The sequence below is a fragment of the Lissotriton vulgaris genome, chromosome 12 (genome assembly GCF_964263255.1).
Source record: "Lissotriton vulgaris chromosome 12, aLisVul1.2, whole genome shotgun sequence".
Taxonomy (NCBI): Eukaryota; Metazoa; Chordata; class Amphibia; order Caudata; family Salamandridae; genus Lissotriton; species Lissotriton vulgaris.
This window is the reverse complement of record NC_141700.1, coordinates 643,814,427-643,834,863: the sequence shown is the minus strand read 5'-3', so window position 1 is coordinate 643,834,863 and position 20,437 is coordinate 643,814,427. Positions and strand designations below refer to the sequence as shown.

At 44.3% G+C, this 20,437-nt stretch overlaps 1 protein-coding gene across 1 annotated transcript in view; it reads right to left on the bottom strand.

The window, feature by feature from the left end:
* Positions 1–20,437, bottom strand: part of MVD (mevalonate diphosphate decarboxylase) — an 82,651-nt gene that overhangs the window by 9,070 nt on the left and 53,144 nt on the right. Inside the window, exons 6-9 of the mRNA XM_086945814.1 lie at positions 14,084–14,158; positions 13,381–13,599; positions 9,845–9,960; positions 887–995 (exon numbers count right to left, since the gene is read on the bottom strand). Of these exons, the coding sequence (XP_086801940.1) occupies positions 887–995; positions 9,845–9,960; positions 13,381–13,599; positions 14,084–14,158 (519 nt within the window). The remainder of the gene's footprint in view (positions 1–886; positions 996–9,844; positions 9,961–13,380; positions 13,600–14,083; positions 14,159–20,437) is intronic.

The window sequence follows — 20,437 nt, the reverse complement described above, 5'->3', positions numbered from 1 at the left end:
CATATCTTCATTCTAATCGTTATCTCTCGGATAGAAAAATATTTGATGTTTAATATTTGGATTAAGACATTTAAGAAATCTAGATAAAGAGTTTAAACTTTTTCCGAGTTTGTGGTTATTTTATGAGTGCAAATGTTCTTATTCTACCTATTATTCTAACACCTTTGATCCCTTAGGACTTTAGGTACCGATGATGAAGATTGGTAAGACAATGGTATAGGTCCTAAATAAAGTTTATAAATCACTGATTAGAGTAAAAGTGCACAGGTTACCTGATTAAATCTCATCATATGTTGTTTATGGGCCCAGGTGAGTATGGTAAACTCAGTCGGGTGACCTGCGCGCTCTAACAGTATTTAAAGCAGTGGTGGATGGAAAAGGGATCCTCAAATCAAAACACCAAGGCAAAACAGTTACTTTCATAGCTTTGTATGCAGCATTTTAAGTTTCAAAAGCTAGTAATAAAAATTAAACTGATACAAAGACAATAATGTCTCCTGAACTTTTAGTGTCTCCCTGATTGGGACACAATCACACCAATACTTTCTCCCACTCATCTTCCTAGTCATTTCCCCGCTCAATGTACCTTAACTGAACCTCAATGTAGTCCAGATGCAACCTACCGTGTCACTGGGATAAACAAAACAAAAGGATGAAAATAACACATGCAAAGAGAGTATACCTATATATGGCTATACCTATATATGGCATACCGTGTGTGAATTAGTACTAAACACCCCCAGACCAGCTTACCAGGACTTCCTTCTGGAAGCTGGGTCCTGGTCACTTTATTTGTCCCTGTTCTGTTTTGTGTCCCTTTTTATTAGTATTCTGCCTCATTTGCACACTGCCACTACCAGCATGTTTCTCCTAGGTGTAGACATACCTTGGTGATGATGATGTACTGAATTCCCCTTGGCGTCGGCTCAGTTTCAACAGCAGATCGCAGCTCATCTGAGAGGTCAGTTGGGCTGACCGGCAGGCCTTTCAAGAACCTGGAGAAAAGTAACATCAGTCAGCGCTTAACCAAAGTGGGAACCAGAGAACTCTAGTGCAAGAGTAGTTCTGAAACCTTGCAATAGTTTATGGAGTTACGCCACCAGCATTAGTTTCAAATTCGACTATGCACCAAGACGTCTGGTGCTGGGACATCACTGTATCTTTTGAGGCCATGACATATTAGAGCACTCAAATCCTAGCCTGGGTGATCCTAATGCTCAAGGTAGGAGGTCTCCCGTCATTCTGGGGTACTTGATACACTCCCTCTAGCAGAGAAACATTAGATGCAGGATCTTTTCACAGTTAAATACTCTGTTTCAGTCCCTGGGAGTCTGGGGGTGGAGGAGACCTCATATCTGCAACTAGTCAAGATCCAAAAGTATGCATTCTTCAAATAGAGACTTTATTAATCATAGAACACTTTTTTTACAGCATGGTATTAGGGACAGCAACGAAAATATGAAAAGTGCAAATGCACCTGGTACTAGTGGAAGCAAAAAAGAGAGAGGTGCATTTAGTTTGGCAGGTACAGGTTATCTGTCAGAAATGCCTTGTAATTGTATTGTTGGTATGGCAGGCCCGGTCATCTTATAGTATGGTACGGCTTATAATTGTATACTTGGTATGATACGTTATGGCTTGTTATTGTATAGTATTACATGGTATTGTATGGCCTGTCATTGTATAGTATGGTATGGTACTGTATGCCTTCATCATTGTATATATGGTATGGTATGCTATGGCCTGTCATTGTATAGTGTGGTATGGTATGCCATTCATTGTCTAATATAGTATAGTGTAGCCTGTCATTGTACAGTATGGTATGTCCTGTCATTGTACAGTATGGTACGTATGTCCTGTGATTGTACAGTAGGGTATATCCTGTCATTGTAAAGTACAGTATGGTAGGGAACTATATGGCCTGTCGTTGTATGGTATGGCCTGTCATTGTGTGGTAAAGTATGGTACGGTACAGTATGCCTGTCATCTGTATAGTATGGTATGGCCTATCACTACATGGTATGGCTTGTAAATGTATGGTTGTTATGGCCCATCACTGTATGGTATGGCTTGTATTTGTACAGGCAGTATGGCACATCTTAATATTGTATAGTATAGCATGATATTGTATGGCCTGTCTTTGTATAGTATGGTATGGTATGGTATGGTATGGTATGGTATGGTATGTTACTGTATGCCCTCTTCATTGTATAGTATGGTATGCTATGGTCTGTCATTGTTTTGTGTGGCATGGTCTGCCTTTAATTGTATAGTATGGTATGGTATGGTCTGTCATTGTATAGTATAGTATAGCCTGTCATTGAAAAGCACAGTATGGTATGGAACAATATGACCTGTTATTGTGTAGTATGGTATGGTATGGTATGGTATGGTAAGGTATATTATGGCCTGTTATTGTCTAGTATGTTATGGTATGACCTATCCTTGTATTGTATTGTATGGTATGGCATGGCATGGTATGGCCTATCTTTGAATGGTATGGTATGGTATGGTATGGTATGGTATGGCCCTTAATTGTATGGTAGAGTCTGCCACTGTGTGGTATGGGATGGCCTGCTATTTGATGGTATGCTATGGTATGGCCACTCCCTCTGGAATTGGAGCCAGCCTGACAAAAAAAAAAAAAAGAAGATAAGGCAGGCCTGAGTGTTGGACATCTGCCTGTAACAGGGAAGGCCCTTTGAAGCTAATCAAGTTACTGAGCACAGCCTCCCCACACCAAAGGCCATTTGCCCCCGTCCTGGGAGCAGTTCACACCTCTCTACAGGGGAGCCACCTTGCTTCTAGGTGACAGTCGAATTCTTAAAGAAAGGCTTCCATAGTGCCTTTTGCTCAATAGTCAGACACAAATTGATTGTACCATTGAATTGGATTTTAAATGTGTAACGGGGTGTACAGTCGGGGTCATCAGGATGTCGGTACGGGACTGCCCATCAACGCGGGAACGAACCAGGGGAGGTCCGACTTAACTTTTGTCCCCTCCCCTCCCCTCTCTCTGTCTCAACCACAGGAACCAGCGACGACATGGACTGAGTCGAACGCTATGGTCTGGCCCTTTAACTGCGAGGAGAACACCGAGTGGGAGGAGTCAGCATATCAGCCCTGCCCATCAAAAGGGGAACCAGAAGCCTCTCAGGGGTGCTTGTTCACCTGGAGGACGGAAGGCGAAAGAGGAAGGAGGACGAAGATTCGGGAGGAGGAAGGATTCGAACGTAGGAAGATCGACGAGCAACAGGAGAGAACGCGAGACGACTCGGAAGACCTTGAGACTCGAGGAGCAGGAGAAGAGGTGGAGAGTCGGACGACAGGAGACGAAAAGCGAGCAGAGTCGGCGCCTGCCCAGGACGGAGGAAAGCCAGGAGGCCACCGTTTCCACGAGCCGCCCAGCCACTCACCCAGGGGAGGTGCGTGGCTTCTCCAGGTACGTGATCGTTTAAGGGGCTGGGTAGGAGGGCAGCGTACTTTAGGTACAACCCCGAGGGACGTTTAGTTTAACGGGATACGGAACTCACCCTTCACTGCCGGTCACGTGTTAAACTGAGCACCGGGAGTCCCCTCACTTACCCCCCCCTTGCACAGCGTACGAAGTGGTACAGCACCTGACACTTCTTTCTTTCTATCTTTCCCTCGGACTGGGTGATCGCTGGAGAGCCACTCCGACAGTCGGGACGGACTCGGAGGAGGAGGAGCCGCCTGTCCGAAGACCGGAAGGGACACGGAAGAAGGAAAAGACCGTCCACCGACGTCGGAGCAGAAGCCGGTCACCAAGGAAACACCCGGCCCGTAAAAGCTGTACAGATCAACTATTTGCCACATTAAAGCCTAAACTACCAAGAGCACGCCTATTGCCTATCTCTCCTGCGCCGCAACCCGCTCCCATTGTAACAAAATCACAATTTCCTTTTGGTATCCGCTGGAAAAGTTTTTATTAAATGTAACAATGTAGCCTAATATTTCCCTATGGAAGCAGCCAGTCTTGCTCTAGTGGCGCTTTCTTGAAAGGCAGGCACTGGCAGTAAACACGCTCAGTCCAATTACTATGACTTCCCCAGTAAATGCAACTCAGGTAGTGAGACTGCCCCCACCAGTAAAGATCCAAAAACAGGGTGCTCAAAAGCGAAACATCCTGGTGGAAAGTATGGCGAAACCCATTAGAAGCGGTATGGTATAGTATGGCCTATTATTTTATAGTACGTTTTTGTATGGTCTGTAGTGTAGTATGGTATGACCTATCCCTGTATAGTATATTATGGTATCTGTTTATATAGTATGGTATGGCCTGTCATTGTATAGCATACTATGCCATTGTATAGTATAGTTTGGATTGACACTGTATGGTATGGTATGGCCCGTCATTGTGTAGTATGAATGTGTATGGTAATCTTTGTCACAATGTACACAATAAACTAAGGAAAGGAAGAGCAACAGGAGCGGTCAAACAAGAAAAAAAGAGATTTCCAATATGAATGTTATTTTCACGCTAAAATGCTCTATCTAACTAATATTCATGCAAACACAAACCAATTTAGACCACACCCTATTTTTTGCACAAACCGTTTTAATTATGCCCAAGGCATCCTATAAATCATGAAACGTGTAGCAAAAAGCACTTTGTTACAAATAAAACAAGTGATTACTTAATAGTGATAACTTTAACATGGATTTCAAAATAAATTACGACTTTCCGCTAACAACCTGTAGCCTGCTTAGTGTTGTTATGCTGTACCAAAAAGTAGAAGGGGAGTGGATGAAAAGTAAAAGAGGACGAACATGGCAAATGCGATAGCAGATACACTCTTATGAAGTGCTGCAGGTAGAAGAAAAAAATAGGCTGAGACAGAAAGTGGACAGAAGGACACTCCTAAAAAAGGAAACAGTACTTGGTCCATGCGCCAGTGCCAGGGGAAACACACTGTCAGAAAGTGAAGCCAACATACGCCTACCAAAAAGAAGTCAGCAAATAAGATTGACAAGGAAGTCAATGAATGGTAAGCAATGGGCGGGCTTTGAGCCCCCAGCAAGTAAACAAAATGTCTCACACGTGACAGAGCACACGTTGTCGCAGGTGAGACCTAAAAACTGTAGGTGCATCCTAGTAAAATACTTGCTGCAAACTCCTACTGACAGAGCAGGATTAGACGGGTGAAATAAGGGGAAAAGGTGGGAAATGAAACAAGTGGAAAACAGAGGGGCAGACGGGAAAAAGAGTGGAAAAGCACTGAAAGAGGAAAGAATTTTGAGAGGATTCAAAGAAGGACAAAGGGAAGAAGAAATGGAAGGGAGGAGGGACAGGTGAGGGGGAATGATGTCGGGAAGAAGAAGAGGAGAGATGAAGTGATCAGGTAGGAAGAAAAAAAGGGAAAAGAAAAAAGGTGAGGAATAAATAAGTATTTAAGAAGTAAAGAATGGAACAATGAGGAAGGACTGAAATGAGTGTGACAGAGAAAGGATAGCAAGGTGGGAGGAAAGGATAGCACAGTGGAAAGAGACAAAGGGAGGGAGCAAGGAAGAGGGAAGGGTGGTCTCTTGGAGGCTGGCAACCTCTCAATTTAATTTTTAAAAACTGCAAACCTTTCTGAGAAAAGAGATACTGTGGGTCTCTAGTGCCATTGAGGAGTGAGAACATCAGGATGACTTGGGCAGTCCTGAACACTACAGTGGGAGAAGGCCATCAGGCATTTAGAGTGCAGCTATCTTCCCAAAGGAGAAACAAAAGAGTACAATGCGAGGGTTTGCCTGAACTGACTTGTCTGCAGTTGAGAGAAATCAGGGATTATGAGGTAATTCTCTTATAATGTTGCTGTTCTGTTGGAAAGGGCAGTAAAAAACAAACCTCACTGGAAAGGCAGTGAGCATCCCTACTGGTAACATAACACATGGCTTCTAAGCCTGCTTTTTTAGACAATTGTGCAGTGGTCAAAAAACAAGACTCCGCCCTACAGGAGCCTGATTGGATGGTAACAAAGACATACAATAATCAAACGGTATACAAAGAAATAATCCTTTCAAATCACTGTAAAAAAAAAATCTATTGCCCTCACTCTATCAATCTATTGCTATTGCCCTCACTCTATCTATTGCCTTCACTCTATCACCCTCACTCTATTGCCCTCACTCTATTGCCCTCACTCTATTGCCCTCACTCTATCTATCCATCACCCTCACTCTATTGCCCTCACTCTATCCATCTATTGCCCTCACTCTATCCATCTATTGCCCTCACTCTATCCATCTATTGCCCCTCACTCTATCCATCTATTGCCCCCTCACTCTATCCATCTATTGCCCCCTCACTCTATCCATCTATTGCCCTCACTCTATCCATCTATTGCCCTCACTCTATCCATCTATTGCCCTCACTCTATCCATCTATTGCCCTCACTCTATCCATCTATTGCCCTCACTATCTATCGCCCTAACTCCATCCATCTATCTATCGCCCTAACTCCATCCATCTATCTATCGCCCTCACTCTATCCATCAATTGCCCTCACTCTAGCGCCCTCACTCTAGCGCCCTCACTCTAGCGCCCTCACTCTAGCGCCCTCACTCTAGCGCCCTCACTCTAGCGCCCTCACTCTATTCATCTATCGCACTGACTCTATCACCATCACTCTATCTATCACCCTAACTAAATCTATCTATCGTCCTCCCTCGATCTATCGCCCTCCCTCCATCTATTTATCGCCCTCCCTCCTATCTATCGCCCACACTCTATCTATCGCACTCACTCTATCCCATCAACACAGCATCACTCAGCACCACCACAGCATCACTCAGGGGCACCACAACATCACTATGCGCTACCACAGCATCACTGAACCCCACAGCATCACTCGTCGCCACCACAACATCACTCAGTGCCACCACAACATCAATCTGTGCAACCATTCAACAACAACTGTTATGTTCTCTCAATGTTTCAAGCTTTATTACAAATGTCACAAAAAGATGTTAATATCTCACTTCTGTTCTTGGATTTTCGTCACGATAAAATACACTGAACATAATCTTCACAAAAGTTATTTACAAAAGTTTAAGCTATTGCCATTATAAATAAGGCTCCCTGTTTTCCGTTTTAACGGATTTTTACAGATAAAAACAGACAGAAAACAATGTTTTCTGTCTGCATTTATTTTTAAACATGGATAAATACTTTGTGCTATCTTTCATGAATTCAGCCCAACAGCTGAGCAGATGACAGCATAGAAAATTAGATAACTGGATGACATTTCTTGAAATAACTGCATTTGTCAACATACATTTGTGGTATAATGCTAATATTTGCCAGTGGGTGTACTTTTATGTAATATTTGGCAACTCAAATAGCTAAAACACAACAGACATCTAAGTATGACTGTGGGTCTATCATTTAAATAAATATGGAAATGTACCGTTTTTCAACTACATTTATATGCAAAACACAAAATAAAAATGGATAAATACAGATAAAATGCACCAAAAATAAATATGGATAAATACAGACGGAAATGTTAAAAAAATAAATACCATAAAACCGGGAGCCCTAATTATAAATTCATAGACGATCTCCACGGATCTCTGGATTCAGACAAATGCTGCCTCCTCATTCTCCTTGACCTTTCTGCAGCATTCGATACGGTGGATCACAAACTCCTATCCAAGGCTCTTCAAGAAAGAGCAGGCCTCAGCGAAGTAGTACTCAAATGGTTCTCCTCATTCATTCGCAACCGAACACAAATAATAAAAATCAAGAATTTCACCTCCGAAATCCAACAGGTCAATAAGGGCGTCCCCCAAGGTTCGGTGCTCTCGCCCCAGCTCTTTAACATCTATATGGAACCACTCTCCAAGCTACTCAGAAAAGCCAACATCCGCTTTCACCTCTACGCGGACGATACACAAATCTATCTGGGAACTTCCTCTCTCACTGACATACATAGACTAAATGCTGTCCTGAAAGAGGTCCAACAATGGCTGACAAACAACCACTTGAAACTGAATCCAGACAAAACTGAGACACTCCTCATCTCGAACAAGGAAGACAACCCGCAAATCTTCGAATGGCTAAAAGCTATCGATGCGCTCAAAGGAAATCTTACTCTAGCCGACTCTGTTAAACCTCTTGGCATCATCATAGACCCCAAACTAAACATGGTAAAACACATCAAGAATGCAGCCAAAGGTGCTTTCTTTAACCTCAGACTGTTGAACAAGATCAAACCCTACATTCCTAACAAAGATCTCAAACTGGCCACTCAATCTCTGGTACTGTCAAGGCTAGACTATGGGAACGCAATCCTAAAAGGCATCCCAAAATCGAACTTGGCACCGATCAAAACAACACTACATGCTGCAGCTAGAATGATTACCGGCATCAAAAAATCGGATCACATCTCCCCAGCACTCAAAGAACTCAAATGGCTCCCAGTAGAAATGCGTAGTAACTTTAGAACGGCCTGCTTAACACACAAAGCCCTCTATACCGGCAAACCCGAATACCTGGCAAATAAACTCAAAAAAGCAGGCCAAGCCAGGAATCTGAGAAGCTCTAACTCCTTCCTGCTCATCCTACCCAAAACCAGAAAGAAAAGAACAGCGGACTGCTCCTTCACTGGAAACGCCCCCAAAATCTGGACCTCCATCCCCCCGCACATCAGAACTATTCCCTCTTTTGTGGAATTCAAAAGGCAACTCAAATCCTTGTGCCTGATCCGCTCCCTTGGCCGTTGATAACGGGGTCAGCAAGCAACCCCTGAACTATGTGACTACAGTGAATCCCATAATCCAAAGAAGCTCGGCAACTCACCTATGTTCCGCTTACAATGTCACCCTTTGAATGCTTATACCTTACATATGTTATGTCAATGCTCATGTTTATGTCATGCATATGTTTATACAGATTTTTGTCATTCTATTACTGTAAAGCGCTCTGCTACCTCCGGGTCTTGACAGCGCTATAGAAAACTTCCTAAATAAATAAATAAATAAATAAATAAATAAATAATATCTGTAACATAGATGTTATGTTGGATTATATTTTGTAATTTTGTGGTTGATATTATGAATTTACTATGCATCTCGTATTGTAACTGCATTTCATAAGATGGCCGCTATGTTACACATAGTTGGAAACACCAGGTTACACTTTGTTTTTAAGACACTTCCTTCACCTCTAAGTCACGTTGGAAAATTGATAGCTGCAACCCATGATGAAGGCTGTAGCTGAAACATGCTGGGTTTTGCTGATTCCAGTGTATATTTAATCAACCAAAGTCACAGGTACAGATATAGAGATATTACTCAGAAGGTAGAGAAGAAATGTAATTTACATGTTCAGCTTTGAAGGCTTCACATAAGAATGGTGTCTGCTTCGGGAAACTGTATTTAGTGTCCTGCATGTTAAACTGCAAGAAAAGAACCCTTCTAAGTGCATTCCTGGAGAAGAACAAAAGTTACAGAAATAAGGGAGCATCATTTAGTGTTTGGGATACTCACTCACAAACATGACATATAGCCCGTCCGCTGCACTATAAGTGGCTTTGAAGATAATGCGCTTGTATACGGGGAACAGGATATCTGTCACATTTGTGATGGATTATCCCATACAACAAATTCTAAACTATGCCCTAAATCTTTTTAGTTCCCAGACCCAAAATCTCCCCACCCATCAAGAGGGGACACATGTTGCACTCACATCCCACTCTGTGAAGTACCTTTCATGCCTTAAACATTAAAAAAGAAATTACAGAGAATAAATACAGAAAGTAATGTTGTCTAAATTTATTTTCTGGACTAGCTGCAGAGCAAATATTGTAAGTCTGCTAAATGAGTGGGTACATACGGGCCTCCATTGGACTCGGGAGGAAAGCAGCGCTTTACCACCTCCACAAACTCGTTCATTACTGGTTCCAGAGTGAAAATCACAGCATTGGGACCTGCGTCAAATGAGTATGCCACCTGCAAAACAAAAGTGAACTGCACGTAAAATCCGGATTGGGTTCTCGGAGAGATGATAAAGAGTGGGTACTTGCAATTACCCTAGAATAAATATTACACTTGCATACTTTTATGAACAATGCCTCTATTTTGCCAAAATACAGCCACTGTTATATCGTGAACATATCGGCTTTAAATTCCGAGCCTTAAAAAAAAAGAACAACTTTCTGAACCCAATGCAAGTGTGGAGTTAACCACACCGCGTTACAATGTACAGGAAATGCAATCTTAATTTAAGCGATGCATCAGTGGAACAACTTTTACATTGGTTTACAAACAAAAGGTACCCTACAATGGTTTGCCAGTGTTGTACAAGGACACATGTTGAATAAAGCAGTACAGTTTTTCCCCCAAGGTTCATGAAATATACAAACTTAGTTTTCCCACAAGCCATAAGAAAGTGATACCCTTGGCAAAAAGAATTGACCTAGGTGGGTCCCAAAAGCTTGCAAAACAGAAGTGATTTTTAAGAAAGAATTAGGAACCCGGACCAATCTGGCTTTATCCCACACCGTAACACCGCCCTTAATTTGAGAAGACTTCACGGAGCCCTCGCGAGGGTCCGCACCCTTCAGGAGCCGGCCATCTTGGCGTCCTTGGATGCCACGATGGCCTTTGACTCCCTTGAGTGGCCATACTTGTGGGCGGTGCTGGAGAAGTTTGGGTTTGGTCCGGGGTTCATAGGATAGGTCAAGCTCCTATACGCCAGCTCGCTTGCCAAAGTGGCGGTTAACGGCCGCGCATCGGCTCCATTTGCCCTCGGCAGGGGTACCAGGCAGGGATGCCCCCTGTCCCACCTTTTGTTTGCACTGGCACTGGAACCACTGGCGGCGTGGTTGAGAGGGCATCCGGACATCAGGGGTATCAAGTGGTCCCCGGGCTTTGAGGATAGGGTGTCTCTGTACGCAGATGGCATCCTCCTGTATCTCACCTCGCTGTGTATGTCCCTTATTGTTGTGTGTGATGTCCTGCGCACCTTCGGTAGACATTCTGGACTCGTTATTAATTGGTCGAAGTCTCATTTGTATGTCCTGAGGGGTGAGGTCCCGAGACTCACGCAGGACTGTAACATACAGGTCGCGAGGCAGGGGTTCAAATACCTGGGCATCTACATTTCTGCTGATCCCGCAGTACCTTACACGAACAACTTGCTTCCCCCTCTTGCACGCCTTCGGCGTGATGTGGAGGGGTGGCGGAAGTTGCCGCTTTCGCTGCTTGGACGGGCAGGCCTTGTTCAAGATGATGTCCCTGCCCCGGTTTCTATACGTGCTTCAGAACACCCAGGATCTGGTCCCGTCCGGATATTTTAGAGAGGTTGAGGGCCTCCAGCAGACCCTACTCTGGGATGGTAGGCCGCGCATCACTATTACTAAACTGACCCTCCCGTGGTACGACGGAGGGATTGCGCTGCCTGACATCCGCAGGTATTATTGGGGGTCTCAACTGGCAGCCCTTAATCACGGCTTCTATGGACCAGCCATAAATCCGGGCTTTGCCATGGACCGATGGCTCCTGGGTGATGGGAAATATTACAGGGCTCTGTACTCTAGGTCTCTGGATGGAAGAATGACAGGTCCCACTAAGACATCGGTCCACATCTGGAGAGCGGTGACGAAGGCGCAGGGATGGAAAGGCAAACTCACGATGGTGACTCCACTCTATGACTCCGATCTGCTGGGTAACTTGTGGCATACCAAGGGGTTTGACCGCTGGGACCTGATAGGCATCTCCAGGGTGGAAGACATGATTGCTAAGGGACAGGTCAAGCCCTTCGAGGTGCTGCAGAGAGAGTTTCAGTTAGGGGAAAGGGAGTTCTTCAGATACGCTCAGTTAAAACATGCCCTCCTGGCAGTTATGCCGGAGGGTGAAAAGATCCCTGAATCTTCCCCGCTGGAGGACAGGTTGCTGGACGGCTACATGCCCGATAGCGCTATCTCACTGACCTATAAGAAGCTGATTAACGCTCGTACTGACCTTCTTCTGGGGGTGCGAGATCAGTGGATCCGTGATGGAATTGAATTGGACGACGAGGATTGGCAGTGTGCGTTCTCGTCTCCGAAGAAGGTGGCAATCCCGGCCAGACTGAGACTTGTACAACTGAAACTCCTACATAGGGTTTATGTCACTGGCCCCCGACTGATCCACATCGGTCACTCGGAGGATGGTCTCTGTCGACGAGGGTGTGGTTCCCTAGCGACCTTCATGCATATTATATGGGAATGTAGGGCGGTGGCTGCGTATTGGAGGCGTATACACATGGTGATGGGTGAAGGGACTGGAGTTGACTTGTCCGCTGAAGCCCGGCGCTGTCTGTTAAATGTATGGGGCCCCACGGATTATACTAGTTCACAAACTCAATGGGTCACTCTAGGCAACATGGTGGCTAAAAGGGACATTGCACAGAAATGGGGAGCGGCTCTGCCCCCCACAGTAGAGATGTGGAAGGCTAACATGGACTGGTGCATGTTCCGGGAGAAGACTGTATGTTGCCAGAGGTAGGCCCAAAAAATGGAATAAGATTTGGGGGCCCTGGAATGAGTATAGGGGTGATATCTGCCTCCCGCCGGACACAGCGCCCTTGGAGGAGTGACTGTCAGCTTAGCCCTTGAGTCCAGCTGAATTACTGATACACAATGTCCTGTCTTCTTCCCCCCCCCCCGATATCCGTGCATGTGACCTGTTCACGTATCCTATTCCGCATATAGGCCCATCCTGCCCTGAAGTGGGGCGATGCCACATTCACGTTCCTTTGCCTTGCCCTTTTGCACCGTTGTAGGTGCTTTTCCGTTATCACACAGTTTTCTCTCTTTTATAACATAAAATAAACCTCATGTGATTTTGTACTGTATTCTGTTTACACCACTCATGCTACGTAACGACTTGCTGCCTAGCCTCCGGGATGTAAGGCTGAATAGCTGTGTACTACTGTGTCGTAAATAAAGGTTTTCCACAAAAAAAAAAAAAAAAAAAAAAGAATTAGAAACGGGAGTAAAAAGTTAGATAGAGAAAAGAAGAAAAAGATTAGAAGAGAGAGCAGGAAAGAGAAAGATAGAAACAGAGACAGTATGAAAAAAGCAAGTGAGAATGTGCGTGGCATAGATTACTTTGCTTGCGAAAAAGACCGATTTGGCATGTCCACAGTGCACGCAGGACAGAAAATGGTAATTTTCCCACTTTGTATCTTCAAATTATTTCCTTGGTTTCATCAAGCACATGGGGTAGATTAGTTTGCTCATATGTAATGCATAGATTACATGTCTAACAGTCCAATTAACACTGCAGCATCTAGAACATATTTTCATAGAGTTTTTGGACTAAGGAAATGATATAATGGAAAGACTCCAGGCACAGTTTTCTAGTAGTCCACCGGACATATTTTACCTTGGTTTGGCCATAGTAGTCATTATACCGATGAACCAAGTTGATGATGCGCTTGGAGATCTCGTTGAGGTAGAAAATGGGTGGAAACGTGTCCAAACAGGTGGCATGAAACTGGTTACTGTCCTTCATCGTTAGCTGACCAAACTTTTCAAAGTCTCGCTGCTTGATGGCCTCGGTCATCTCTTCCATTCGGGCTGGCACAACACACTCAGCACGGTGCTAAAATAAAATAAAGGAACAATACTTCAATTACATTCAGCTCTAAAGTTGCCTCTACTTGAAGTGGACACATACTGGCAAAGGCCACAGTGACTGAGCAACCCTGCATAAAATAATGAGGTAATGGTTATCGGCAAGCGGAAGATGTGGCAAGTTTGGAAAGATGGCTCGTGCCCAAGATTGACGGACTGAGGGATAAAAAGTTGTTCAAGACTAACAATTTGCTTTCGTCACTCCAAGGGATGTGGCAAAGTAGCAACAGGCAGAAAGTGGCTATGAGAACACAATGAACTTGGTTAGGTGGAAGAGGTGTGGCACAGCGGCCAGGGTGCCTGACTCCGGACCAAAGGGTTCACGGTTCGATCCACGGCTCCGGCGGCAGGTTAGCCAAGCACCATGAGACGCTTAATATTCCCGACGGCCCCCAGCGCCGGGACACCTCCGTCGGAGGTAGCTGTGTTTACAAATGCTGGCATTTAGTTACCTTCAACAGAGGGCTGGTTTCCACACTAGTCTGCATGCCCGCTGTGCTACCAATATGCTTCCGTTCTGCGCTCACCTGGGAAGTAAACAAGACAAGCATTATACAAGAACCGTTCCTTGCAGGGCACACCACTGCTCTTAAAGCACAGCCATTTGTTTTATACCCAATGCAAAAGAGCACCAGCAGTACACCACAGCATAACAAATGCAGTTTAGGTCTACAGCATAACAAATGCAGTTTAAGTCTACAGCATAATAAATGCAGTTTAAGTCAGTACACCACAGCATAACAAATGCAGTTTAGGTCTACAGCATAACAAATGCAGTTTAAGTCTACAGCATAATAAATGCAGTTTAAGTCAGTACACCACAGCATAACAAATGCAGTTTAGGTCTACAGCATAACAAATGCAGTTTAAGTCTACAGCATAATAAATGCAGTTTAAGTCAGTACACCACAGCATAACAAATGCAGTTTAGGTCTACAGCATAACAAATGCAGTTTAAGTCTACAGCATAATAAATGCAGTTTAAGTCAGTACACCACAGCATAACAAATGCAGTTTAGGTCTACAGCATAACAAATGCAGTTTAAGTCTACAGCATAATAAATGCAGTTTAAGTCAGTACACCACAGCATAACAAATGCAGTTTAGGTCTACAGCATAACAAATGCAGTTTAAGTCTACAGCATAATAAATGCAGTTTAAGTCAGTACACCACAGCATAACAAATGCAGTTTAAGTCTTAAATAAAAAAGAAGAACCAGTACCTCTTAACTGCACAGAATTCTTTTAGGCATCTTCGCATTATTTTAAAGCACACTGGTGCATTAAGTGAATGGCTCAAATCGGCCTCTAACCAATTTTGGTTCTGCCCAATCAAAGCTTTGGAACTCAAATTACTAAAGAAATGTTTTTTCTGGACAGCAATACATGTACCTCCAGACACATATCAACTGGAGCTCATCAGTTGCATCTTCAATCATAAGACACAGTGAGCTCAGGACCCACGCCTGAGCTATGTTCCTACTTAAGGGAAGATCACAGAGGTAGACAAAAAGTGATTACAGTAAAGATTAAGTCAGTGTTTTGTAACCGCTGAAAACTTCTCTGGTCAGCATTGCATCACTTTTTGGGCTTTTGTGCGCCATTACAGGGAAAACTAATCAAATCTAAACAAGGTTTGACCTCTGCCTAAAGCAGTACAAATTGCTGTAACATACCACTTCTAAACTTAACACAAGCACCCTCAACGCACTATCACTGCACATGAAACCAGACGTGCAGGCTGGTGTGCTTTTGATTCACTCAAAACGATTGACTTTGCTGCCTAGCAATCGTTGTGGGATTTCCACAGTCAAGTACATTGCAGCACAGCGCCTAGAGGCAATTGTTTATCACAGGTTGCCTGATTTCAATTCTCTTGTTGAAGAAACCTATCGCGTAGATCTATTCACTGCACACAACACAGCTCTAACCAAGAATCCCACCTAAGTGGCACACATGCTTTAATTGAGGATCACACCACATGGATTGGGCTTTATTCCCATCCACTCGCCAAACCCGTCCCATGCATCAGTTTTTCTCCGAAGCATTGCATGCGTCAATAGCACTCAGAAAATATCTCCACATCCATCCTACACAATTGGGCAGGTGCAATCCAAACCTACGCCCTGAAGATGACACTGTCTAAAGTATATGCTTAGGGTCAAAACGTTGACTTGACTCAATAATAGTGTTTTTTTTTATTTTGATTCTCGAGCATTTGACTCTGCGTTAGAGTGTGTACAACTTATGCATCCTTCACCAGTCACTATTGTACGTGCATAGATTGTATAGCACCAACACACTTTACATTCACTTATTTACACTTGCACTGTGTTGTTGAGCCATTTGGAATCTACTTCCTACTTATAAATTTATTTAAGTTTAAAATTGCAATTTTTTTTGTATTTGTTAAGAAATTAAAATAAAATTGACCAATTGAGAAATGGAACCAATACCTTGATGGTCAAAATTACTCGCTCCAAGGATATAGAGTTTCACACTTCCCCGTTTAGGGACCACTGTTTTGTTTTATTATTCAACCCACTATCAACACGTTCAGTCTAAGTTTTGACATTTTGGTACATCGGTTTTAGACTACATGTGTGATGAATTTATTTAGCCTTCAATTTATAATAAAATCTCTGAACACCATGTTGTGAAAAATGAATCCAAGAACAATGGGCAAAATAATCAAGAGGCACCTGAGCAGATAGAAAGGAAATGGTACAATGTGGAACATGGAGGATATGCACGAATGGATGTTGGGCTTGCAAATGCATTATATGTGTTTACGCCCAAATGCCTGCATGAATCTTATCATTTGTAAACACACGGTCGCTGCATGACCTGACCCTTCATCACATTCATTTTGTGGGTTGTATTATTCCCTGTATGGAGGACTGTGGATTCATTTGAAAGTTGTTAATATAACAAAAGCATATTAAAATCATGCATAACGTTTATACCCATCATGCAGGTAAATATGTAACGTTATATGGAGGTAGTTTATCATTGTTCCGTAAATGGAAGATTGAAGTGAGATGACTTTGGAATTGTGAAAAGATGTTGGGCTGCTGGAAAGAGGACTATGTTCAGAAAGAAGAAGCTCGGAACAAACTTTATGGTAACTATGGGATCCCAAGATCACTGCACTCGAGACCAGCACGCCACATACCTCCCGAGTACCAATTTGATAGATTTGGCAAAAGGAAAATTTACATGTAATGTTGTTTCTGTTTAAACACGATCAAAATAATAATATGCATTTTTTAGCATCAGTAACATGCTCCTTGGCCACCAAGACAGAATTCCTAGTATTTGACAAGAACAGGCAAGAACTAGTCCAACTATTTCAACAACATGAATCTTGATGGCTTTGAACCCCCAACTTTCACCCAGTGCCTAGTCACTTGCATTCACCCGGGACCCACTTCACCCTCAAGGAACACACAGCCAAGAATACAAAGATGGCCTTGTACCAGCTTTATTTAAATGAAACAATAAAAAATAAAGGCGAAACCGTTCCACCAGGACTTCAGAACTATGGTTAAAGCTTTCATATTGTTGCATCCAGATGGTGACAACACCCTGCTAAATGGCCTCTCAGATTCCACCCTTGATCCACTTAATGGCATCCTACACACAGCAGCACATCTCTTTGCTTGAAGAAATAGCACACATCAGCCCCATGCAGTACCCTTCCCTATCTGGGTGACAAGCTCAACATCTCTGGTGGCTCTCAGTACACCTACTGCCAAGATATCATCATACTGCAGACGAAGAAGTGTAGAAAAAGAAAAAGAAATAAGGCGGCAAGCATACTCAATCTAGGCACAAAGGATGTGGAAAAAGATGCCAGTATCTATTAGAACTACCTCAACCCTGCTCCAATTTATAAAAGAAATGAAGACACACTTTTTTAAGGAAAGCTACATGTCTATGTAGTAACAGTTCACTGCTGCTCCCTGCTCCATGCTGCTTGATTAATGTGCTGCTTGATCTGTATTCAAGCTGTTGTCAAATTTTGATTCCTATGTTGCAATTAAGTTTTTATTTATTCACCTTCAGAAGCAGTCTTGGTGGTGCACATTGTTGTGATAAAATTCAATAAAGTTAATTGAAGAAAAGGTAGGAGAGATGGTTTAAGAATTGAACTTCAGAATATGTATTGCTGGAGAGAAGTCAAAATGGAGGAAAGAGAAACAAGCATTTGCAATGCAAACGGTCTCGGCTTTGGGACCTTATAAGTATTTAGCTATGCAGCACGTTAGCCTGGATGGTGAAACATCTCCTGTTTTTCAACATGGAGGGAAAGTAAGCACCAAACTGTGTGACATGCCAGGTATGGGAAGACATGGAGAGAAATATTGCCTTTTAGCGGGGAATAGTCCAACGCTCTGTTTTTAATATATCAGGGCCTTCGGTGGTTATATTGCTGAAAATATAGGAGCCTTGCTGTTACAGATGCCCGTTCCTTCAACCAAACCTCACAAAATCAGTGCTATCAGCTTGAAAACAAACCATATATTTCCAACAAAACAAGCGTACAGCATAAATATAACCATTCCTAGTCCATGGGGTGGAGCGGTTATCATATCTTGTCATCATATGCCCAGTAGAGGAAGATCCATGCAGGATTACTGCTGAACAATATTCGTTCACTAAGAGGAGAGCAAAACGTAAGGAACGCCAATCCCAACCCCATTTGCAGATTGTAGTATTGGGGAGTATCAAACCAGCAAGCGCTCCTCCCCTTCACATTACCATCAACCTATGCAGTTTCGAGTGGAGGCCCCACTCACTTTACTTTTCACCCAGTGTGCATAGCCACTCAACACTGCAACAGATGTTTATCAACAGCTTGCTAAATATTTTTTACTCAAGTGAACTTTGGCCCCCATATAAAGCATGAATGAAAAGCATTGTGCAATTCTGCTTTGAAAAGTGAGGGTACTTTTGTCCTTTTTAGGCATGCAGGAGTGAGCAGCTGTGTGCGGAGTTTCATGAAGAAAACTGTTTTGGGCTGAACCGACGCAGGATTTGGGAGAAATGTCCCACTTTCTGTTGATACGGCTACTGACTTAATTCCTGCGATGTGTGAAGTGTTCGCTGGACGTGACCCAAAAGGGAGCAAGGCTGACAAGTTGCAGAGCATAAGTGGGCTTTTCCTATTAAGTGAAATGTTCGGGGCACATGCTTCATGTAGGTTCAGTTGTGTACTGTGCGTTTTCTTCAACTCTGGTCAGCCTGCTGTGGGACAGCAAAATGGAATGCAGCATCTGGTCCCCCTGAAACCATCAGACTGATGAAGAAGGCCTGCTATAATAACTGACCCGTTGTGCCCACCATAGGGGCTAAATCGCCCTCCCAACCACCAGTGCCTGCTAGCAGCTCCCTAACCACACCCTTCCTATTCACACTTTTCTCTGGTGCACACACTGTGTGGTTTATGAGGTGTCCCGGGGTGGCACCATGCACCCGCGTGTGCCACAGTGGGGAAACTGGGTCCCATAAAGGGCAGTAGTACCCGCACACACCAGCCTTACCTCGCTCTGGGATCACAGCAGCCTGGCGGCCTGGAGAAGAGGTGGCGTGTGCTGGTCCGTGCTGTCTGAGGTTTTGGAGAGGGGCTGCTGAGACAAAGAGCGGAGGAGACATGCGGACCGCAGGAGTGTTTCCTCCTGGCCGACCCCTGCAGTACTCTGTATTCCTGGGAGTGGAGCTCCCCTGAAGAGGAGAAAAGAAAACAGCAGCAATGCCAAACAAGCAAAGGATAATGTCGTGAGCGTGCGAGCATGCGCCTCAGCTGTAGGGGCGCACACTCAAAGTCACGCTGTGCATGTTTCCGTGTACCGTGAGCGTGCACATCGGACGTCTAGGAAACTAGTCATCCGCGAAGCCAGCCGGAAGATTTGCGGCGCGTGATCATGGAGAGCCCCGCCTGCTGCCAAGCCTGAGCCACTGACACACACCTGAGGAGGAAAGACCGGCCTGGAGAGCAGCGGGGGGAGTCCTGAGTCAGCCCGGTGAGTAGGGGAGACGTGTTTTTTGGTGCATCAGGCTAGCGAGACAGAGATGGGCACTTCGAGTGTATGGATGTGCGTGTGTGTGTGACTGTGTGTGTGCGTGTAAGCAGGGTGGTGTGTGTGTGTGTGTGTGTGTGTGTGTGTGTGTGTGTGTGTGTGCGTGTGTGTGTGTGTGTGTGTGTGTGTGCGTGTGCGTGTACGGCTCCGGGGGGCTGGGAATGCGCGTACACGCTGTGAAATCGCCGCGCGTGCCCCTGTCTATGTCCCTTGAGAGCCGACTCAACCGCAATAGGTCTCGAGCAAGACCTAAAAAATGGTCCATGAACTCCTTTCAACCAACCAATAACGGGCCAATCCTCGTAGCCCTAGCCGTCTAGGGGAGAATCAAAAATGCCAACACATAGTGCAGAAGCTAACCTGCTCCAATCTATGGCTGGACCCCACAGGACACCATCTCCTTCTAGGTTATTACTCGACTCAAGAGGATAGTCCCTAATCTCCAGAAAACAGGAGGTGTTTCTCAAGCTGTGGAACACAAACAGCTAGCAAATTTGTAGCACCTGCATCTTATCCTCTACCCAAGCAGCCTGTGCTCCAGGTAAGACTACTCTGAAGTCTCTCTTTGTGGAAGACATCTAATTAACCTCTAGGCCCACTACCTGGATACACCAGGACTTGTGCATGCCCCCCCTGCAAGAAGCCCTTAACAACCAAGTACTGACACCTGTATTCCTCTATTCTCCTTTATGCTTGATAGGTAGCCATGTACCAAGTCACGGA